This window comes from Marmota monax, unplaced genomic scaffold (assembly GCF_021218885.2).
Source record: "Marmota monax isolate L192 unplaced genomic scaffold, Marmota_monax_Labrador192_F-V1.1 WCK01_AAM20220418_F8-fsc00025, whole genome shotgun sequence".
NCBI classification, from domain to species: domain Eukaryota; kingdom Metazoa; phylum Chordata; class Mammalia; order Rodentia; family Sciuridae; genus Marmota; species Marmota monax.
The window spans coordinates 11,518,820-11,538,695 of NW_026691950.1; the positions used below are offsets into that span (position 1 = coordinate 11,518,820).

Below are 19,876 nucleotides of genomic sequence, written 5' to 3' on the forward strand. Positions count from 1 at the left end.
TGCAACATTAGTGAAAAAAGAGCTTTATCAGAAATCATGAGCGCGTATTTGCTAGGGAGTAGGAAGCAAAAATTTTTTCAAAGACAGAGGTCTGTTCATTTTCATTTATTTTTTATAAGACTTGAACAGTAAAAGCAATACATCAACTCTGAGATGTATAAAATCTTATTAAAATATACTTTTATCCCATATCCACTTTACCTGTTTTACAGTCTCTTTCCTTTATTGGTTGTAGCTTCAATAAATGCAAAAGATAGAAAAAAATTGTAACAGTAAAACTGTGAAAAACTAAACAGAGCATTTATCATTGGAAAATGACAAAACAATGCTTATATGCTATTGCCATTTATCAACTAGATAAATTTAGGTAAATTATAACCTACTATTATGAACCTGAATTTTCTAACTTGAGAAATCTTTCAAATTGCTAAATTTCTCTAGTTTATAAACTGAGAAACCTCAAAAAGGTTACTTGATTTCTGAGTCTTAAAATAGGAATAATATGAATGTCTCTACTCCTGAAATTTTGGGAAGTATACAATACAAATAAATTGGTTAACTCAATCCCTGAAATACAGAAAACATTCAATGATTACTAGATGCTACCATGATATTTACCACATAGGATTGTTGTGAAAATTAAAGGAGAATATATATTTTCTGCCTTGTAAGTATACAATAATTATTCTCCTCTTCATTTGCTTCTTGAAGTCTATTATTCCACTGTATGTCAATACAGATTTTACTTTTTAAGCAACATATTTTAAGTTATACAAATATCAGGAATTTAGTGATTTGGAGTAACTGGTATTATAAGCCATTACACCTTAAATTATATTACTTGTAAATGTCAAAAATCTAAAATTATGTGATAGACTTTCTTATATGTAAAACTAAGATATTTCTAATTTAAATACACAAACTTAGAATTCATGTTGGTTTTTTTTCCCCAGGTTTTCTTGTTGAAAATTTCTAAAAATTGTATTTCAAATTGCTAAATCTATCACTTTACCTTCAACTTTTAATGTATAAATGTAGTAGAATAAACTTTTCCACTACAACAAAGACCAGATGTTTCAGAACTTAATAAAAGCATGTAAAAGTCAAAAAAGAAGAGTAAAAGATTAAGATCATCAAAGCAAATTAAAATCCTTATAAATATATTTACTAAAATAAAGCAAAGTGGATAGCATTCTTTTAAAAAAAGGTTAGCACTATATCTTCAATCAATAATAACAGTGTATTACTAGAATATACTTCATTCATTATGCCTTGTTCATTAGAAATTTTTCAGGAGTCCTACTTCACTAAAATTTTGATAATATCCTTTCAAATGTGTTTGCTTTGTTTCATTATCTGCAATATGTTAGAGGCATTTTTCTTATCTAATTCTTCTTCTGAATGGTCAATGCCTTTCTCATTTAGGATTCAGAGTTAATGACTACAAATGTTCAAATCCCAAATATAGAGGAAATCAGTTTGAAAGTTCTCAATAACTTTCAGTACCATTAGTATAACTGCATATATTTCAAATCCCTCCCATATACAAATATACTTAACTTTCTGCTTAGTTTCTCCTTGTTCACTTTCCCTTGGTGTTCTTTAAGATTTTCAAGGCTACCTGCTGCTTCAAAGTAAAAAATAAATCACTACTCTTTACCTCTTCCATTAATTTTTTATTCCATCTAATTTTCTTTCTTCCCTTCCCTCCCTCTCCCCCTCCCTCTCTCCCTCTCTCTTTCTCTCCCTCTCTCTTTCTTTCACTGAAGATTGAACCCAGGAGTGTTTAACCACTAAGCCACATCCCTTTTTTACATTTTATTTAAAGACAGGGTCTGAGTTGCTAAGTGTCTTGCTAAATTGCTGAGGCTGGCTTTAAACTCACAATCGTCCTGCCTCAACCTCCCAAAGCTGCTGCTGGGATTATAAGCATGTGCCACCATAATATTCTATAATATTCTCAGTGCTGGGGATTGAACCCTGATCTCACATCGGTAAGGTGAGTGGTCTACCACTGAACTACTCACCCAGCCCTCTGCCGTTTAGATTCTCAACTCCTAATACACCTTAAACCAGAGTGACCCACAGTTATTGGATAAGTAAATTTGAGATTGAGAAAAGATATTCAGAAGTAACCCTAAGTATACTAAAACTTTAAGTAAAACAAGGACTTAAACTCTATTATACTATTTATTTGTATGCAAAAGAAAACTTTAAAAGTAAAAAAAAGGTTAAGTTGATATTTAAACAGTGTGAAACTTTTGAGTTCTTTGTTGAGAAAAGGGCTAAAAGCACATATAAACAATGTCTATAAAGTCAGGATATGATATATGCATATATATAAAAACAAAAAGTGAAACAGTTACTTAGAACAGAAAACAATAAAAGCAAAATTCCTTAATACAATACACAATAAAATTATGAAAAATGTTTCTTCAAAGAATGAGCCAGCCCAGGCACAGCGACATACACCTATAATCCTAGCAAATCAGAAGGCTGAGGCAGAAGGCTCACAAGTTCAAGACCAGCCTCAACAACTTAGTGACACCCTATCTAAAAATAAAAAATAAAAAGGCTGGGGATATAGCTCAGTAGTTAAGTACCAATGGGTTCAACCCCCAGCACCAAAAAAAAAGAAGACATGGATATACATTATACATTCTCTAACCTCTAACACTATGAATTGGGCACAGCCCAGAAGCAAAGCATAAACAAAACTAAGCTTCTGCAAAGCAAATATCATAAAATCTATTTAATAAAGCTGAAACATTTTATTTATTTGTAAGCTTCTCAGTCTCTTACAAAGAACATGCTGAAAGGCTGAGGTTTACTGTTTTATTGTCTTCTAAGCACTAATTACAACTTAAAATTATTTTGTATTTATTTTATTGCTTTTGTCTACCTTTTAAGTCCACAATAGAAACTACATAAACTCAGCATCAAAAACAGTACGAAGCCCACAGTGTTATATCAGGTACATTCACTGAATTAATGAGTAAATATAATCCAAGAGGCTTGAGTTGTATCTCAGTGGTAGAGTGCTTGCCCAACATGGGTAAGATCCCGAGTTTAATCCTCAGCACTGTTGCGGGTGATGTAGTGGTGAAGGGGACCCAAGAGAACAGTACACTAGCAGCATAAAGAAATGGTAACCAGCTTACCAATTTTATAGGAAAAATTCCTCCCTCCCTCCATCCTTCCTTCATGGTACTGGGGACTGAACCCAGGATCTCACACACACAAGGCAAGCACTCTACCATTAAGTTACATCCCCAGTCCTTAAATGACTATATGAACTTAAGCTCAATAAACAATTACTTAAAAAAAATCAGGAAAATGGAAATAAACAACTGGGGTGAGGGGAATACTAAAATGAAAGAATTAAATCTAGCCACATCAATAATCAAAAGAAATGTAAATAGTCTAAAATCCCTAATAAAAGGGTAGCAATTATCAGGCTAAATAAAAAGGAAAGACCCAATACTACTGGGTGTGGCAGTACATGCCTATAATCCCATCTACTTGAACAGCTGAGATAGGAGAATCTTTACATTCAGGCCGGTCTAGGCAACTTAGCAAGACCCTGTCTAAAATAAAAAAAGGTTGAGGGTATAGCTGGGGGTATAGAGTTCTTGCCAAGCATAAGTAAGGCCCTAGATTCAAACCCTAGTACTGGGTGAAAAAACTAAAAACAAAACAAAACAAAAAAACTAAAAACAAATAATAACCCCAAATTACCTATACAAAATGAACTTCAAATAAAAGGCACAAACAAGCTAAAAGGAGAGAAAAAGAAATACTATACAAACTTTAATGAAAGGAAAGTTGAAATGACTACATTAACATACATTAAATGGATTTCAGAGAAAAATAAAGGTCAATTCATAATGATTAAGCAATCTATGAAGTAGACCAAAAAATCTGAAAAATTAGGAAGTTATAAAATGTCAAAATATATAAATCACACACTGAAAAAATAACTGATAAAATTAATGGAGAGAAAAATCAATAAAAATATCAATCTCCTCAAAAATCTAGGAATGAAACCACCATTCGATCTATCTATCCCACTTCTCAGAATATATTCAAAGGATTTAAAATCAGCATACTGCAGTGACACAACCACATCAAAGTTTATAGCAGCTCAATTCACAATAGCTAAGCTAGAGCTAGAGCCAACTTTGAAGCCCTTCAACAGATGAATGGATAAAGAAAATGTGCTATATGTACACAATAGAGATTAGCCATTAAGCAAAATGACTTTATGACATTTCCAGTAAATGGATAAATCTGGACAACTATCATGCCAAGTGAAATGAGAGAAGTCCCCAAAAGCCAAAGGCCAAACATTTTCATTGACATGTGGAAGCTAACCATAATAAGGGGACGAAAGGGGAAGAACAGATAGGTTCTCAGTAGATTAGACAAAGGGGAATGAAGGGAAGGGAGGAGGGAGAGTTTTCCCATGTAAATATAAATACACCATAATGAATCCCATTATTGTGTACATCTACAAGAATGGAGTCCTAATTAGAATAAGATATATTCCATGCTTATAATAATTACATCAAATGAATGCTACTGTCATATACAACTAAAAAGGAAAAATTGGAAAAAAATTAACATAACTGACATTTTTAAAAAAAAAAAATTTGAATAACAGGTAAATACACACTCTTTTTTTTTTTTTCTCTCCTTTTCTTTAGGAGTAGGGTATACCAGAGATTGAACTCATGGGCACTCGAACACTGAGCCACATTCCCAGCCTTCTTTTGTATTTTATTTAGAGACAAGATCTCACTGAGTTGCTTAGCACCTTGGTTTTGTGCAGGCTAGCTGTGAACTCATGATCCCCCTGCCTCAGCCTACCAAGCACATCTGGCTTAAATACCCATTCTTTTTAAGTATATATGGATCATTTATTAAGACAGTTTATATTCTTAGTAATAAAATAAGTTTCACTAAACTTAAAAAGATTCAAAACATATGAAATAGGTTATCTAACCATAATTAAAATATGTAATAGAAATATCTCTAGAAATTTTCCAAAATATTGAGAAGTTAAATGCAATACTTCTAAATAATTCATTGTTCAAAAAACAAATCAAAGGCAAAGTACAAAGTAGAATGAATTAAATGAAAATTAAAACACAACATATTAAAATTTATGTGATACTAGTAACATAGTACTCAGGAAGAAAATTTATAGCACTAAACACACTAGGAAAAAAAAAAGGGTCTCATATCAAGGTCCCTTATTTCTACCTTAAGATACTAGAAATAGAAGTATGAATCAAACCCAAAATAAGAAGAGAGGAGTGTACAATGAATCAAAATGCATTGTGCTGTCATATATACTTAATTATAATGAACAAATAAATAGATAAATTTTTAAAAGAGAGGAAATAATAAAGGTCAAAGTGAAACCAATGAAATATAAACATGAAACTAATAGAAACAATCAGCAAAATCAAAAGCTGATATTTGAGAAGATCAATAAAATTAATAAACCTTTACTCAAATTGGTCAGAGAAAAAAAGAGAGAAGGGAAATATCTTCTATTTGCCTAAGCAAATTCATAGATATGATACTAAAAGCAGAATTCATTTTTTTAAAGTGATAAATTGAACTTTATCAAAATCAAAAACATTTGCTTTGTCAAAGACATTGTTAAGATTTTTTTAAAAGACAGGCTATGGCTATGGGGGCTGGGGATGTGGCTCAAGCGGTAGCGCGCTTGCCTGGCATGCGTGCGGCCCGGGTTCGATCCTCAGCACCACATACAAACAAAGATGTTGTGTCCGCCGAAAACTAAAAAATAAATATTAAAATTCTCAAAAAAAAGACAGGCTATGGCCTAGAAAAATATATTTGAACATAATCTGACAAAAGACTTGGATTCAGGGCTACATTCAAAACCCTTCAACAATCAATAAGGAATAACAATTTTTAAAATTAAAAACTGTTTTTCATTAGTTTTTATGGTGCTGGGGATGAACCCAGGGGCCTCTCGAATACTAGGTAAAGCACTGTACCACTGAGTTACACCTTCAGCCCTCAACACTTTAAAAAGGAAGATGTATAAACAGCAAATAAGCACATGAAAAGATGCTCAATATCATTAATTATGAGGGTAATGCAAATTAAAACCATAATAAAATGCCACCACTTACATGTCAGAATAACTAATATTTCTAAAATTAACATTACCAAGGTGTGGCAAGAATGCTGAGCAACTAGAACTCTCATCCATTACTGGTTAGAATGCAAAATGGTTTACTCACTTTGCAAAACAGTTTGGAAGTTTTTTATAAAATTAAGCATACACTTACCATAAGACCCAGCAATCCTACTCTAAAAATAAAAAATCAGGTTCACACAAAAATATGCATGTGAATGTTTTTAAGCAAACTTTATTCAAATCAGCAAAAATGAGAAACAACCCAATGTCCGTCAAATGGTGAGCAGATAAACAAAATATGATATATCCACAGAATGAAATGCTATTAGCAATAAAAAGAAAAAAAACTAATACATAAAAAATAGATAAATTTCAAATGCACAATGCTAAATAAAAGAAGCCAGATTCAAAAAGCTACATATATTTGTATAATTTTATTTATATAATATTCTAGAAAAAAAATAAAACTGTAGGCATAAATCACAGATTAGTGGAAACCAGGGCTTAAGAAGTGAAGAGGGTATGACTACAATGGGAAAACACAAAGAACCTTTTGGAGAGCACTGTGATGTACTTTGATTATAGTAGTAGCTTTACCTAAAACTCTATGCATTTATCAAAAATGATAGAACCATACACCAAAAATAAGTTTTTCGGTATACTAAGAAAATAATTTTCTTCCTTTTTTTTCTTTTGTGATACTGGAGATCAAACCTAGGGCCTCACACATGCTAGGCAAGCAGTGTACCACTACGATATATTTCATTTCCAGTGCAAAAAATAATTTTCAAAAATAAACTAAAGATCATTTTAAAAAAAGAAGGAAAAAACAGAAGGTTGTTAATAATAATGAAGTCAAACAATAATAATAGGATAAATTAAAGCCTCTGAAATAAGAACAAGTATTAAAAAGATAACAGTAAGTTGAAGATGAGTTTCAAAGGAAAGACAGAAATTTAGTTACCAAAATTTGTGACAAATGTCAGAAAAATGAAAATGCTGACTTGAATATAAACTATACATTTGGTCCTGATTTGTCCTGGAATCTGAGATAATTCTAACTGTATAAGAGGATTCTACATCACAGATAAAGGAGAAAAGAGGCTCACAGACTAGTAATCAGGCAGGGCTTTAGACTTTTTTAAAATACTAGCACCTCTAAATGAAGGATCCTTTGTTTTCTGGGGGTTTTTTTAAAATATTTTATTTAATTGTGAAACATTTATTTATTTGTTCTTTTTTTTTTTTTTTTTTTTAATTTATAGCAGTACCTGGGATTGAACCCAGGAGCACTCTACCACTAATTATGTCCCTAGCCCTTTTAACTTTTTATTTTGAGACAGGGTCTTGCCAACTTGCTGATGCTGGAATCAAATCTGCATTCTTCCTGCCTCAGCCCCCAGAGTCACTAGGTTTATAAACATGCATGACTGCACCCGGTTCAAGGGTTCTTGATACATAGTATCTAGATAGAATTCTGGAAGTTCAAGAAAGCAGATAGTATAAAAATTTATCTTCATTTTTAACCTCTAGCTATGTACTATATTTCCTTAGACTGTGAATATATAAAAACAACTATCTTGACTAAACAGGATTTTGCCTTTATTACTCAAAGAAATCATAGTGTTCCTATTGTATGATGGTATCATGGATCTGCTACTATTTTCTTTTATATGCATTCTGAAAAAATAATTTTCAAAAACAGACCTAAGATAATTTTTAAAAATTCAATTTAGAATGTCTAATTATAACAGGAGAGATTAAAAACAAGGTCTCTGGAAAAAGTCATAAAAACCGGGCATTAAGGTGGGGATGAGTTTCAAAGGTAGGCAGAAATTAAATTATCCAAATTGGTCACTAATGTTAGGAAAATGAAAACACTGAACTGAATAAAAGTGTGCCTTTTGGACCTGATTTGTACTGGAGTCTAAGACTCATAAATTTATTATTATTATTTTGGTAGTAGGGATTTACCCTAGGGGCACTTTACCATTGAGCTACATCCCAAGCCCATTTTTTATTTTGAGACAATGTCTCTCTAAGTTGCTTAGGGACTCACTAAATTGCTAAGGCTGTCTTCGAACTTGCCAACCTCCTATCTCAGCCTCCTGAGTCACTGTAATTATAGACAGGCACCACTGCACCCAGCTAAAGCATAAATTTATAAATCATATATTTACAAATCATATATATGAAGTTTTTTAGTACTTTGGTAATTACTCTGCTCCCATCTTACAAAACTCCTCTTTCTTTTCTTTTCGTTCTTTCTTTTTGGCATATTAGGGATGGAATTCAATGGTGCTCTACCACCGAGCTACATTCCCCAGTCCTACATATTTTTTTTATTTTGAGACAGGTTCTCACTATGTTGCCCAGGCCAGCCTCCGTCTTCCAATCCTCCTGCCTCTGTGTCCCAAGTAACTGGGATTACAGGTATGCAGCACTGCAACTGACTCAAAATTTCTTTCTCCAGGTTCTCTAATATCCTACATATATCTATGAAGTGTCACTATCTCAATGGTTATATAACAGTTTACACCCAAGACAAGGAAATGCACAGCTTTTTTTTAGAGCAATAGTTATATTTCTTTATCCTCACTAGATAGTAGAGTGTACATATGTAGATATAGATTTATACATAAATATATGCAAGTGCTCTACCACTAAGCTACTTCCCCAGTCTTCCATGTAAAATTAAATCCATCAAATAAATGTTCCATCTAGTCATATATATATAAAAAGAGAGACCTGACACTGAATACTATAGGGCTAAATGAAAAGTACTTTCTGAAACTACAGATAGAACTAGTCTAAAAAAACCACATCTATCTTATGCACAAAAAGAAATTTAATAAAGGTATCTCAAAAAGGATTTTAAGTTGATAATATGTGGGGAAGTGTAAAATGTTTACTTTTGTCTCCTAAATACACTACACACTCATTGAGATATCTTGCATTATTGATTTAAAAAGTGAAAAACACAGGATCCGAAACCAAAACCAAAATAGCTAGACCTTAAAGGTTTCTACAGTAATACACTCCTTTGGTTCTTTGGGTTAAATAACAGCAATTACCAACCAAGTGAGATACAGCAGTTATTTAAACAATACAAATGTTTAAATGGTAGAGGGGAAAGTAAAGGGATCTAAGGGCAGCAATTCAACTGTGGATCAAACTACCAGAGAGAAAAAAAGAGTTTTCTGCAGTCTAGAGATAATCTAATGAGAACTATGAAAAAGAGAAATGTTCTTAGAGATAAGTAAATATTATAAATATAAAAGAAAATATTTACAAAAGTAATTTTCTTATAAAGGCATCATTTCCTTCCCATCAATAAAATGTACCAGTTTAAAAAAAAAACAAAAAAAACTTCAGATACACCTCTTATTTTATAACAGAAATCAAGGGCCAAATAGAATTTGCTATTCCATATTTCCTTACCATTATTTGGTGACAAAATGAAATGTGTAAATACAGAACAACTTAATTTCAACTGAACACTATTTTATTTGAATGGGACACTTTACCATTGAGCATATACCATTTAAAAAGTTTTTTAACAAAAACATAACAATATATTCAATCTATACTAATTTGCCCTATATCCACTAACCTCTTAGGAATCTTTTATTATAAGCTGTCAAATTATTGAGTTTTTATATGATTTTTTCTGATTGCATAGTCACTACATGTTCATTACAGAAAACTTACAATAACAAAAGAATTCCCCATAATCTTACCAACTATAAATAACCACTAATTATTTTATTTCTTCTGTGAGTACTAGCTTACTTAGTAAAAATGCTATTAATCAATACTTTTTGCCCACTTGTTTTCAGTTGTTCAGCTAAGAGCTTTATAAACACTATTTTATTATTATAACAATCTTATTCAAGAAATAGGTGAATATTACCATTACAGTTTTTATCAACTACAGTTTAAAGTGGTTAGGAAATACGTCCATAGTCACAGAGATAAGTGGTAGAGTTGAACCCAGCATCTTTGATCACTATACAATATCATCATTGATATAGATGATAACATATTCTTCTCTTTGTTCCTAAGTAATTTCCTATATCATAAAAATTATAATTTTAGATGGCTATCCAATATCATTTGAATATATAATAATTTACTTAACCACTCCTCTATTAGATCAGATTATTTCTGTATAATATTTGTAAAGGTGATTCATTAAATAGAAAAAATAAAAACTAGGATTGGGGATATAGCTCCCAGGTAAAGTACTTGCCTAGGAAGCATGAAGCTCTGGGTTCAATCCCTAGTACCATCAAAAAATAAAATAAAATAAAAACTAGGTACATGCAAGACTTGTTTGATTAGTTTAAACTTAAAATTAAATATATGATTCAACTTACTCTTTTACTGAGGCATATAACTGGCCACATACTGCAACCTAATGTGCAGCAGCAACAAAGGCAGCCACAAAGTAGCCAACGTACATTAACAGGAAGGTTCTTCTTAAGACAACTGTTAACTCTGTTGATGCTGGCTTTAAATTCTTCAGGAGCTACCTAAAGAAAGAGTTTAAGAAATAACAACATCGAAATATTAACAAACATGTCTCATACATTTTGTCTAATTTTCTAGGAAAAACTTTAGTTTTGAAACATCTAAATAGGAAATAAATAATTGAGCTACTCACTTTTCCAGTTAATGAAGAAGGGAATTCTGATTCAAATTTGTTGCTCAGTCCAAATCTATTTTTAAAAAAATAAGAAAATGTTATATTATGTATCACTGTTATAAAAAAATAAAAAATGTAAACATTTAGACTAACTCTGTGGCAGAGGCTTGTAATCCCAGAAATTTGGAGGCTGAGGCAAGAAGATCACAAGTTTTTTGTGGTACTGGGGATTGAACTCAGCCTGATAACTTAATAAGACTATCTCAAAAGAAAAATAAAGAGGGCTGTGTGCTGGGGTTGTGGCTCAGTGGTACAGCAATCAACTGGCATGCGTGAGGCACTGGGAGCAATCCTCAGCACCATATAAAAATAAATAAAGTAAATGTACTATGTCCATCTACAACTAAAGAAAAAAATATTTTAAAAAATAAATAAATAAAGAGGGCAGGCAGCAGGGCAGGGAGGGGGAACCTAGCTCAGTGATATAGTACCCTGAGTTCGATCCCCAGTACCACAAAAAAATAAATAAATATTTAACTTAAAGATCAGAAACATCAGTAGAATGTAGATTAATATATATAGAAGTTAGAGACAAATGTAAGTATAAGACACAAGAGTTTCATAATAATCAATTTATGAAATTTAACAAGCAATTATTTGTCAATGAATCAAAACTTTCATATAATAATATGAGACTGAATGTTACCTAATCAGCAGTATATAAGTAAAAGAATAGATGATTCATTTAATTTGAGCTACCACCTCCTCCTTAAAAACTTCAAAGCATTTTTTTTTTTTTTGCGGGGGTGCTAGGGATTGAACTCAGGGAAACTTAACTACTGAGCCACATCTCTAGCCCTTTTTATTTTTTATTTTGAGACAGGGTCTCCCTAAGTTGCTTAGGGACTCACTAAGTTACTGAGGCTGGCCATGAACTTGCAATCCTCCTGCCTCAGCCTCTCGAGCCTCTGGGATTACAAGTGTGCACCATAAAACATATTACCTTTATAGACATGATAGCCAATTTTCTAGTTTTGAATGTTAGTGGTAGAGATAAGCCATGGTTTTGAAGGTTAATAGGTGTCCTTGGTAGACACAAGTAATAAGAGAAGGAAAAAAGTGGGAAGGAGGAATAGAAGAGCGAAAGGAGAGAAAATATAAATAAAAACAAAGTAGGGCTTGACAAAATGCTACCAAGAATTATCTTAGGTGACACTCAATACCTACTTGATTGTCAGTGTATTAAATGGTATGAAAGAAAACCCAGACACCTCCTCTATGGCCATCTATTCCTATTACCTGAAAAATCGTTCCTTGAATTTGGATTAAAATACTACATGGCTTTAGAAGTGATAAACGATTTTCAAAGATTACAAAAAAATTATAAACTTAACACACTATGATCTTACCTATTAGAAATATACTAATACTTGGAGAAAAGGGCATTCAAATTACAAATACTGAACATCTTCTATGAGATATGTCCTGATGATCCTATAATGGAAGTTTTTAGAACTTTTTTTTAAAAGAAATAATGTACAAGGTCAATTTACTTTTATATAATTTAATTTTTAGGGGGCTGGGATGTGGCTCAAGTGGTAGCGCGCTCGCCTGGCATGCGTGCGGCCCGGGTTCGATCCTCAGCACCACATACAAAGATGTGTGTCCGCCGAGGACTAAAAAATAAATATTAAAAAAAAAAATTCTCTCTCACTCTCTTTAAAAAAAAAAAAAAAATTTAAAGTTCATGCACACTCGTACATTGCTGGTGGGACTGCAAACTGGTGTAGCCAATTTGGAGAGCAGTATGGAGATTCCTTGGAAAGCTAGGAATGGAACCACCATTTGACCCAGCTATTCCCCTTCTCGGACTATACCCAAAAGACCTAAAAAGAGAATACTACAGGGACACAGCTACATCAATGTTCATAGCAGCACAATTCACAATAGCTAGACTGTGGAACCAACCCAGATGCCCTTCAACAGATGAATGGATTAAGAAATTGTGGCATTTATTCACAATGGAATATTATTCAGCAGTAAAAAATAACAAAATCATGGCATTTGCAGGGAAATGGATGGCACTAGAGCAAATTATGCTAAGCGAAGTTGGCAATCCCTAAAAAACAAATGCCGAATGTCTTCGCTGATATAAGGGACGTGACTCAAAACAGAGTAGGAAGGAAGAGCATGAGAAGATTACCACAAAATAAGGAAAGAGGAGGGAGGGAAAAGGAGGGAGAAGGGGAAATGCACAGAAGACGGAAGGAGACCCTCATGGGTTCACAAAATACATATCCGATGGTGTGAGGGAGAAGGAAAGGGGAAAAAAAGAGAGAGGTTAAGTGTCACAGTAGCATAGGTAGACAATAGGGATGGGAGGGGAGGGGAGGGGAGTGGGGCATAGGGAGGGCAGCAGAATACAACTGACACTAAGATTGCTGTATGTATACACATGGATGTATAACCAATGTGATTCTGCAATCTGTACGTGTGGAACAATGACAATTCATACCCTATTTGAATCAAATGTATGATATGTCAAGGTCATTGTATTGTCTTGAACAACTAATAAAAATAAATTTTAAAAAAAGTTCATGCAAAACATTAGGCAAAGCTTTGAATGTAACTTGGCGTTTATGTAGAAATTAATTCTTGCAATAGGCTTGTTGTATTCATATTCCACATACTTCCAGTTCACTATGTCCTCCTTCCTATAATCTACAGCCATAACTCAAAGTGTAAACTAAGCTGTTACCTTGCTTTCTCATTTCATCCAATTCAGCCTTTTCCTTTCCTGACAGAGCCTCCCTTTTAAAATCCCCTTTACTCTTTCCTTTGGAACTCCTAATCTGTTGTTATGCTGCTACCAGTATACCTCCTTATATCTTCTCTTCATCAAAAGGAGATCAACAGAAAAGGAAACAGATCAGGGGAGGGAGGAGGGAAGGGAAAATACTGGAGAATGATATTGGCCAAATTATATTGTTATATTGTGTGTATATATGAACATGTAACAACAAATTCCATCATCAGGAGCCAGGCACTACATGTCTGTAAATCCAGCAACTGAGGAGACTGAGGCAGGAAGATCACGAGTTCAAAGTCAGCCTCAGCAACTCAGCAAGACCTTGTCTCTAACAAAATATAAAAAAGGGTTGGGGATGTGGCTCAATTGTTAAGCGCCCCTGGATTCAATCTCTGGCACCAAAAAAAAAAAAAAATTCCACAATTATGTACCTCTACAATACACCAATAAAAAAAAAATGTGGGGGGCTGGGGATGTGGCTCAAGCGGTAGCGCGCTCGCCTGACATGCGTGCGGCCCAGGTTCGATCCTCAGCACCACATACAAAGATGTTGTGTCCGCCAAAAAACTAAAAAATAAATATTAAAATTCTCTCTCTCTCTCTCCCTCTCTCTTTAAAAAAAAAATGTGGGGGAAAAATGCCTCTTTCCTTAGGAATTCTCAACTGTAACACATTCTTAACTTAATGAATTATGAAGAAATTAAGCTCCATCTAATTCAGCAGCGTATACACTGTAATATATAGTCCGGATACTGTTATCATTGGGACTGTATCACCTGAAATTTTGAACTGTAAAATTCTATTACTACTATTAAACATTCCATGTCTTCCATCCTTACACCAAGGTTTTTGGGTCTCTGATTATATCTTTTTTTTTTTTGCTGCTGGGGATTGAACCCAGGGCCTTGTGCATGTGAAGCAAGCACTCTAGTGAGCTATATCTCAAGTGAGCTATATCCCCAGCCCCTCTGGTTATAGCTTACTGCTTTTCACCCCTTGAAATCTCCCAATGGCTCCCATTTCCTTCCCTATGTGTCAGAACTATATACTTAATCATTTTCATTTGTTGTTGTTGTTTTTGTTTTTTTACAAAACTTTTAATTGTTTTGACCATACTCCAACAAATATCCATTATCATCTTTACAGTATCTTCTGACAACCCAGGTTCAATTAAACTGTTTACTTTCTTCACTTCAATTCTCACTGCCTGGAGCTACTAGAAAAAAAAATCACCCTAACTTATAAATATATTATTTCTAATTTCAGTATTATTGCCTAAGCAATTTTTTTTTCTGTTCTATTAAATTACCTTACCCATATTCCATGGTTGTTGTTCCTCTTCATGTACTCAGCTTTATCCTCACAACTCACAGTTTTTGCAGATAACCATAGTGGTTAACTCCAAGTGGGGAAAAAAAAAAAATCACTGAATATAAACTGCTTTAGCTTCCCTCCTTTTAACTTTTAGATTTAGCCACATGTCTTCTATATCTTTCTCCCTCTCTCTTTGGGTACTGGGTATTGAACCCCAGATGCTTTTACCACTGAGCCCCAGCCTTTTTAAAATTTTATTTTGAGACAGGATCTTGCTAAGTTGCCCAAGTTGGCCTCAAACTTCTGATCCTTCTGCTTCAGACTCCCAAAGTAGCTAAAGGCTTGCTACCAACTATCTTCATGAGTTGCTTAGGGCCTCACTGAGTTGCTGAGGCTGGCTTTGTACTCGTGATCCTCCTGCCTCAGCCTCCCCAGTTGCTGGATTTACAGCAACTATCTTCTCAAAGCTAACTATTTGCTCCTGATTGCATATCCTCTGCAATCCCTGTCTTTGTACACATAGACTACAAACCTGCATAAGTCCACATGGCCTGAATGTTTTATAGGGATTTTCTTCTCCCTCAATGTATGATAACATCCATCTCTTGTTCTCTCTCAGAGTCTTGAAAGAGTTCTTTACGTCCACTATCTTTAACTCAGATCCCATTCATTATGCAAACTATAACAATCCAGGCTTTCAACTGCATCTTTACTGATGAAACTGATCTCATCAGAGCAGTTAAAAAACAACTCTTTTCAACAAGTCTTCTTTTACAGTATGCCTTCTCCTAGTAAAGAACCTGGGCATCAGAAAGTCTTATTTGGCAAGGCATCAACAAATAATCCTTTGCTATATCTTTCATCTTTGCCAAAGCTTTTTTATTTTTTAAATCAGTCAACCAAAGCAATACTATCAGATCAAGTTTTTACAAGATCATTGTATTTTATTAAACTGATATGAAAATCCATACTGCATGTTTGATAATATAACTGCAAAATATCATCTTTGATTTTCTATAGATTGCTAAACGTTTTTTTTCTTTTTCTTCTTTTTCTTTGTGGTGTGGGATTGAACATGGAGTTGCTTTACCACAAGCTACATTCTCAGCCCTTTTTAATTTTAACTTTGATCTCACTAAATTGCCCAAGTTAGGGACTGGGATTGTGGCTCAGAGGTAGAGAGCTCACCTAGCATGTGTGAGGCACTGGGTTCGATTCTCAGCACCACATAAATATAAAATAAAGACACTGTGTCCACCTATAGCTAAAAAATAAATATTAAAAAAAATTGCCCAAGTTAGTCCCAAACTGGAAAAGTAGCTGGAAAAGCAAGTGAGCACCACCTTGCCTGGCATAAATTGCCTATATACCACCTTAAGCTCTGACTTTTTTTATTTTTTAAAAAAATTCAGCAGGAAGCAGATTTAGAATGGAATTAGGATGAACGTTTAAGTTTAAATTAACAGCTTTACAAATTACTCCTTCAAATGGTTAAAAAAAAAAGCAACTTAATTAGAAGATAAATGTGCAATTGACCTGGGACTATATTCAAAAAGCCAAATTTTATCCCATAAAGTGATAATTTGATGTGTTGGGTGAAGTGTAATAATTTCAACACTGGGTAGAAAAGTGAATCTCAACTCTAATAACCTAACATTCCATTAATCCAAAAAGCTGCAAGTAGCACTTAATTTAAAAACATACAATTCAAGGTAGGCAGTATCTTAATTCAGTTATCTACAAAGACTAATAATAAGTAAAATAAAATTTTTAAAAATATTTTATTTTGGCAAGAAGGTCTCAAGATGGAAAATTTCATGTATTATATCAATAAAACTATAAATTATCACCACCATTCCAGAAATTAATTTGGCATTAAAAATAGTTATACTTCTGTCACAGTAAATTCTCTTTTAGAAATGTAAACCAAAAAATAATGTGAAATGTGGATAAAAATTTATTCATAAACAAGTCAGTGAAATTTTATTCACAAAAATATTTACTCAGAACACTATAGTAGATAAGTATCTCCATAAAAGAAGACAAAGCCTAAAAATGAAACCTTCAAACTAATAACACGAAAATTACAAAACTGTAGCTTAGCACAATCTCAATTGTTTAAAAAAAAAATCTAGCCAGGTGTGGTTGACACTCCTGTTATCCCAGTGACCAGTGACCGGGTAGGCTGAGATAGAAGGATCCCACATTTGAAGATAACCTCAGCAATTTAGTGAGACTGTATCAAAATAAAAAATACAAAGGGCTTAGGATGTTCTCAGTTCATTGTAAAGTGTCCCTGGGTTCTATCCCCAGTACTGCAAAAAAAAAAAAAAAAAGAATGAGGGTGGGGGGGAACCTTATAAATTGCTATAATCTTCAACAGTACAATCTAATAGTGTATAAAAAGAATATTAAAAAATATTCCCAGGGTCTGGGCACAGTGGCACATTCCTGTAACCCAGCAACTTGGGAGACTGAGACAGGAGGATCATGAATTCAAAACCAACCTCAGCAACTTACTGAGGCCCTAAGCAACTCAGTGAGACCCTGACTCATATTTAAAAAAAAAAAAAAAAAAAAAAAATGCTGGTGATGTAGCTCAGTGGTTAAGGTCCCTGGGTTCAATCCTCAGTACTAAAAAAAAAAAAAAAAAAAAAAAAAACTAGGCTGGGGATGTAGCTCAGTGGTAAGCACTTGCCTAGCAAATATACCAGGTTTTAACCCAGTACTGTAAAATAAGATAAAGTAAAATTAGAAACAATAATCCATAAACACATATAACATACGCTTACCTTTTATATATATACATATATATCATGCTTATCTTCTGACCCAGTGATAATTATTGTTATTATTGGCAGTGTTGGGTATCGAATGGGTCCTTGCAAATGTTAGACACAGTCTACCATTGAGCTACATTCCCCAGCCCAGTTGACCCAATAATTCTACTTCTAGAACTATATTACAAGAAAAAACACAGTGGTACAGATATGTGAAATACTCTACTGTTTGGGGGAGGTTATTAAAGACCTTTTGTTTCATTTGTTGTTTCACAATTTTTTAAAACAGGACCTATTTTTAAGTAATGGTAACTGTTGCTAAATAAATACATTAAATGTATTTTTGTAATAAGTATTACAATCACAGTTTTTCTTCTATAAGAATTTTTTATTTTGTATAACTAGGCACTTAATCATAAGTGAAATAGGGACGCTTAGGTTCACTAATCAAGTCTTCTGGAATGCCATTCAATCTTTTCCATAATGCAGGTTCACATAATCACTAGCCCTTTTTATACTTTTTAATTTTTATGTTCCTTATGTTTCCTCAGATTATATCTTTTACAATTCATTACTGCACTATCATTTTGAATTAAGAACATATTTTAAAATTGTGAATTTTGACTTAAATACAGAAAAATAAGAATCTAACTGCTTCAACTTGTTTCACCCTTAATAAAAAGATGTGTTCAGTATTTATTTTCCTTTCTTCTGAGTTGTAGTGCTGTTGTTAACAATGAATATTTTAAAACTACAGAAATGTCTTTCAATTATATAAATTATATCAATCTAAAAAAAAATAGTATAGCTCAAAACCATGTTTATAAGATAGAAGCCCATTACTGTGAATGCCTAACTAGGATCTCCCTACACTCTGGCTAGTTAGACCACAAATGGAATTTGCTTTAGGAACAGCTAATCCCTGGGCTGGCTAGTAGCACATGGGATGGCAGGGGCCAACAGGGCTGCCCCACAGACAACCTAACTAACTCAATCAGATCTCTCTCGAGGTATCTGCAAGACAAATAGAAACATGGATAAAGAATGAGTTTAAATTGAAGTCAAAATACAGTACAGCCATGAATAAGAGAAGTCAATAATAAATGGAAACCAATAGTAAGCAGAAACTATGAGGTACAGGGGAAAGAGGTCTGTCAGTTCACAATGCAACAGCAGAAGCTGGAACTGAAAGTAGGTGAATCACTGTGACAACAGCCCTAGAGTAGAGAGCAAGGGACACATGGTGCTGACAAAATGACAGAATAACTAGATCACCAGAGCAGTACTATATCCAAAACAATAATTTTTCGGTCTCCTGGAGCCTGGCTGTAAAATGGCAATGTCTCCCATCTTCCTTAGTCCCCAGGCATTCTTATAATAAATTTCTACTGTTTAAGGTCACTAAGGCGGTTCTGTTCTTTGAAATCTAAAAGACCCTAATACTTTTTAAGAACCCATAATGATGCTCCAAATGAAATATTAGATGAAAAATGTAAAAAACAAAATATTAGTATCACAATTTTTTAATAAAAATCTTTACATGCAAAAACAAAAATTTAATCCATCAAAATATGAACAGTAGTTAATCCTAGGTAATGGAATTAAGGATATTGTATTTTTTATATTTTCATGATTTCCCTAATAATATATATTAGTATTCAAATACAAAAAAAAAAAAAGTTTCTAGAAAAAAATAAAATTAGAACAACCAGGATATATGATATGACCTTTGTCTCTTGGTGATTATAGGTTATTATTTTATTTTCCACTTCACTGGAATACAACTTCTCAATTTCTAAATACTTTGTTTTCTGGTTTTTTTTTTTTTAATGCTGGGGATTGAATTCAGGGATTCACACATGCTAGACAAGCAATCTGCCACTGAGCTACATCCCCAATTCCTTTTTAAATTTTATTTTGAGATAGGGTCTCACAAAATGTGGCCACAAACTTTCAATCCTCCTTTTCAATCAGGATTAAAACCTGAAGTAAAAAATAGATGACTAAAGTGTTTGGATTTTAGTCACAATAAAGAAATGTATATGTAAATGACATATCTAGATTTAAAGACAATTCTAGTTTCAAAGTATACTTCAGGGTTTTTTGAGAATATTTTGAAGACTATTTCTATCTACATTAAGTAT

The 19,876-nt window shown here is 33.3% G+C and overlaps 1 protein-coding gene across 1 annotated transcript in view; it reads right to left on the reverse strand.

The window, feature by feature from the left end:
- The window catches only part of Chic2 (cysteine rich hydrophobic domain 2), a 42,160-nt gene that overhangs the window by 12,184 nt on the left and 10,100 nt on the right, over positions 1-19,876 (reverse strand). The window contains exons 2-3 of the mRNA XM_046462588.2: positions 10,848-10,902; positions 10,561-10,716 (exon numbers count right to left, since the gene is read on the reverse strand). Of these exons, the coding sequence (XP_046318544.1) occupies positions 10,561-10,716; positions 10,848-10,902 (211 nt within the window). The remainder of the gene's footprint in view (positions 1-10,560; positions 10,717-10,847; positions 10,903-19,876) is intronic.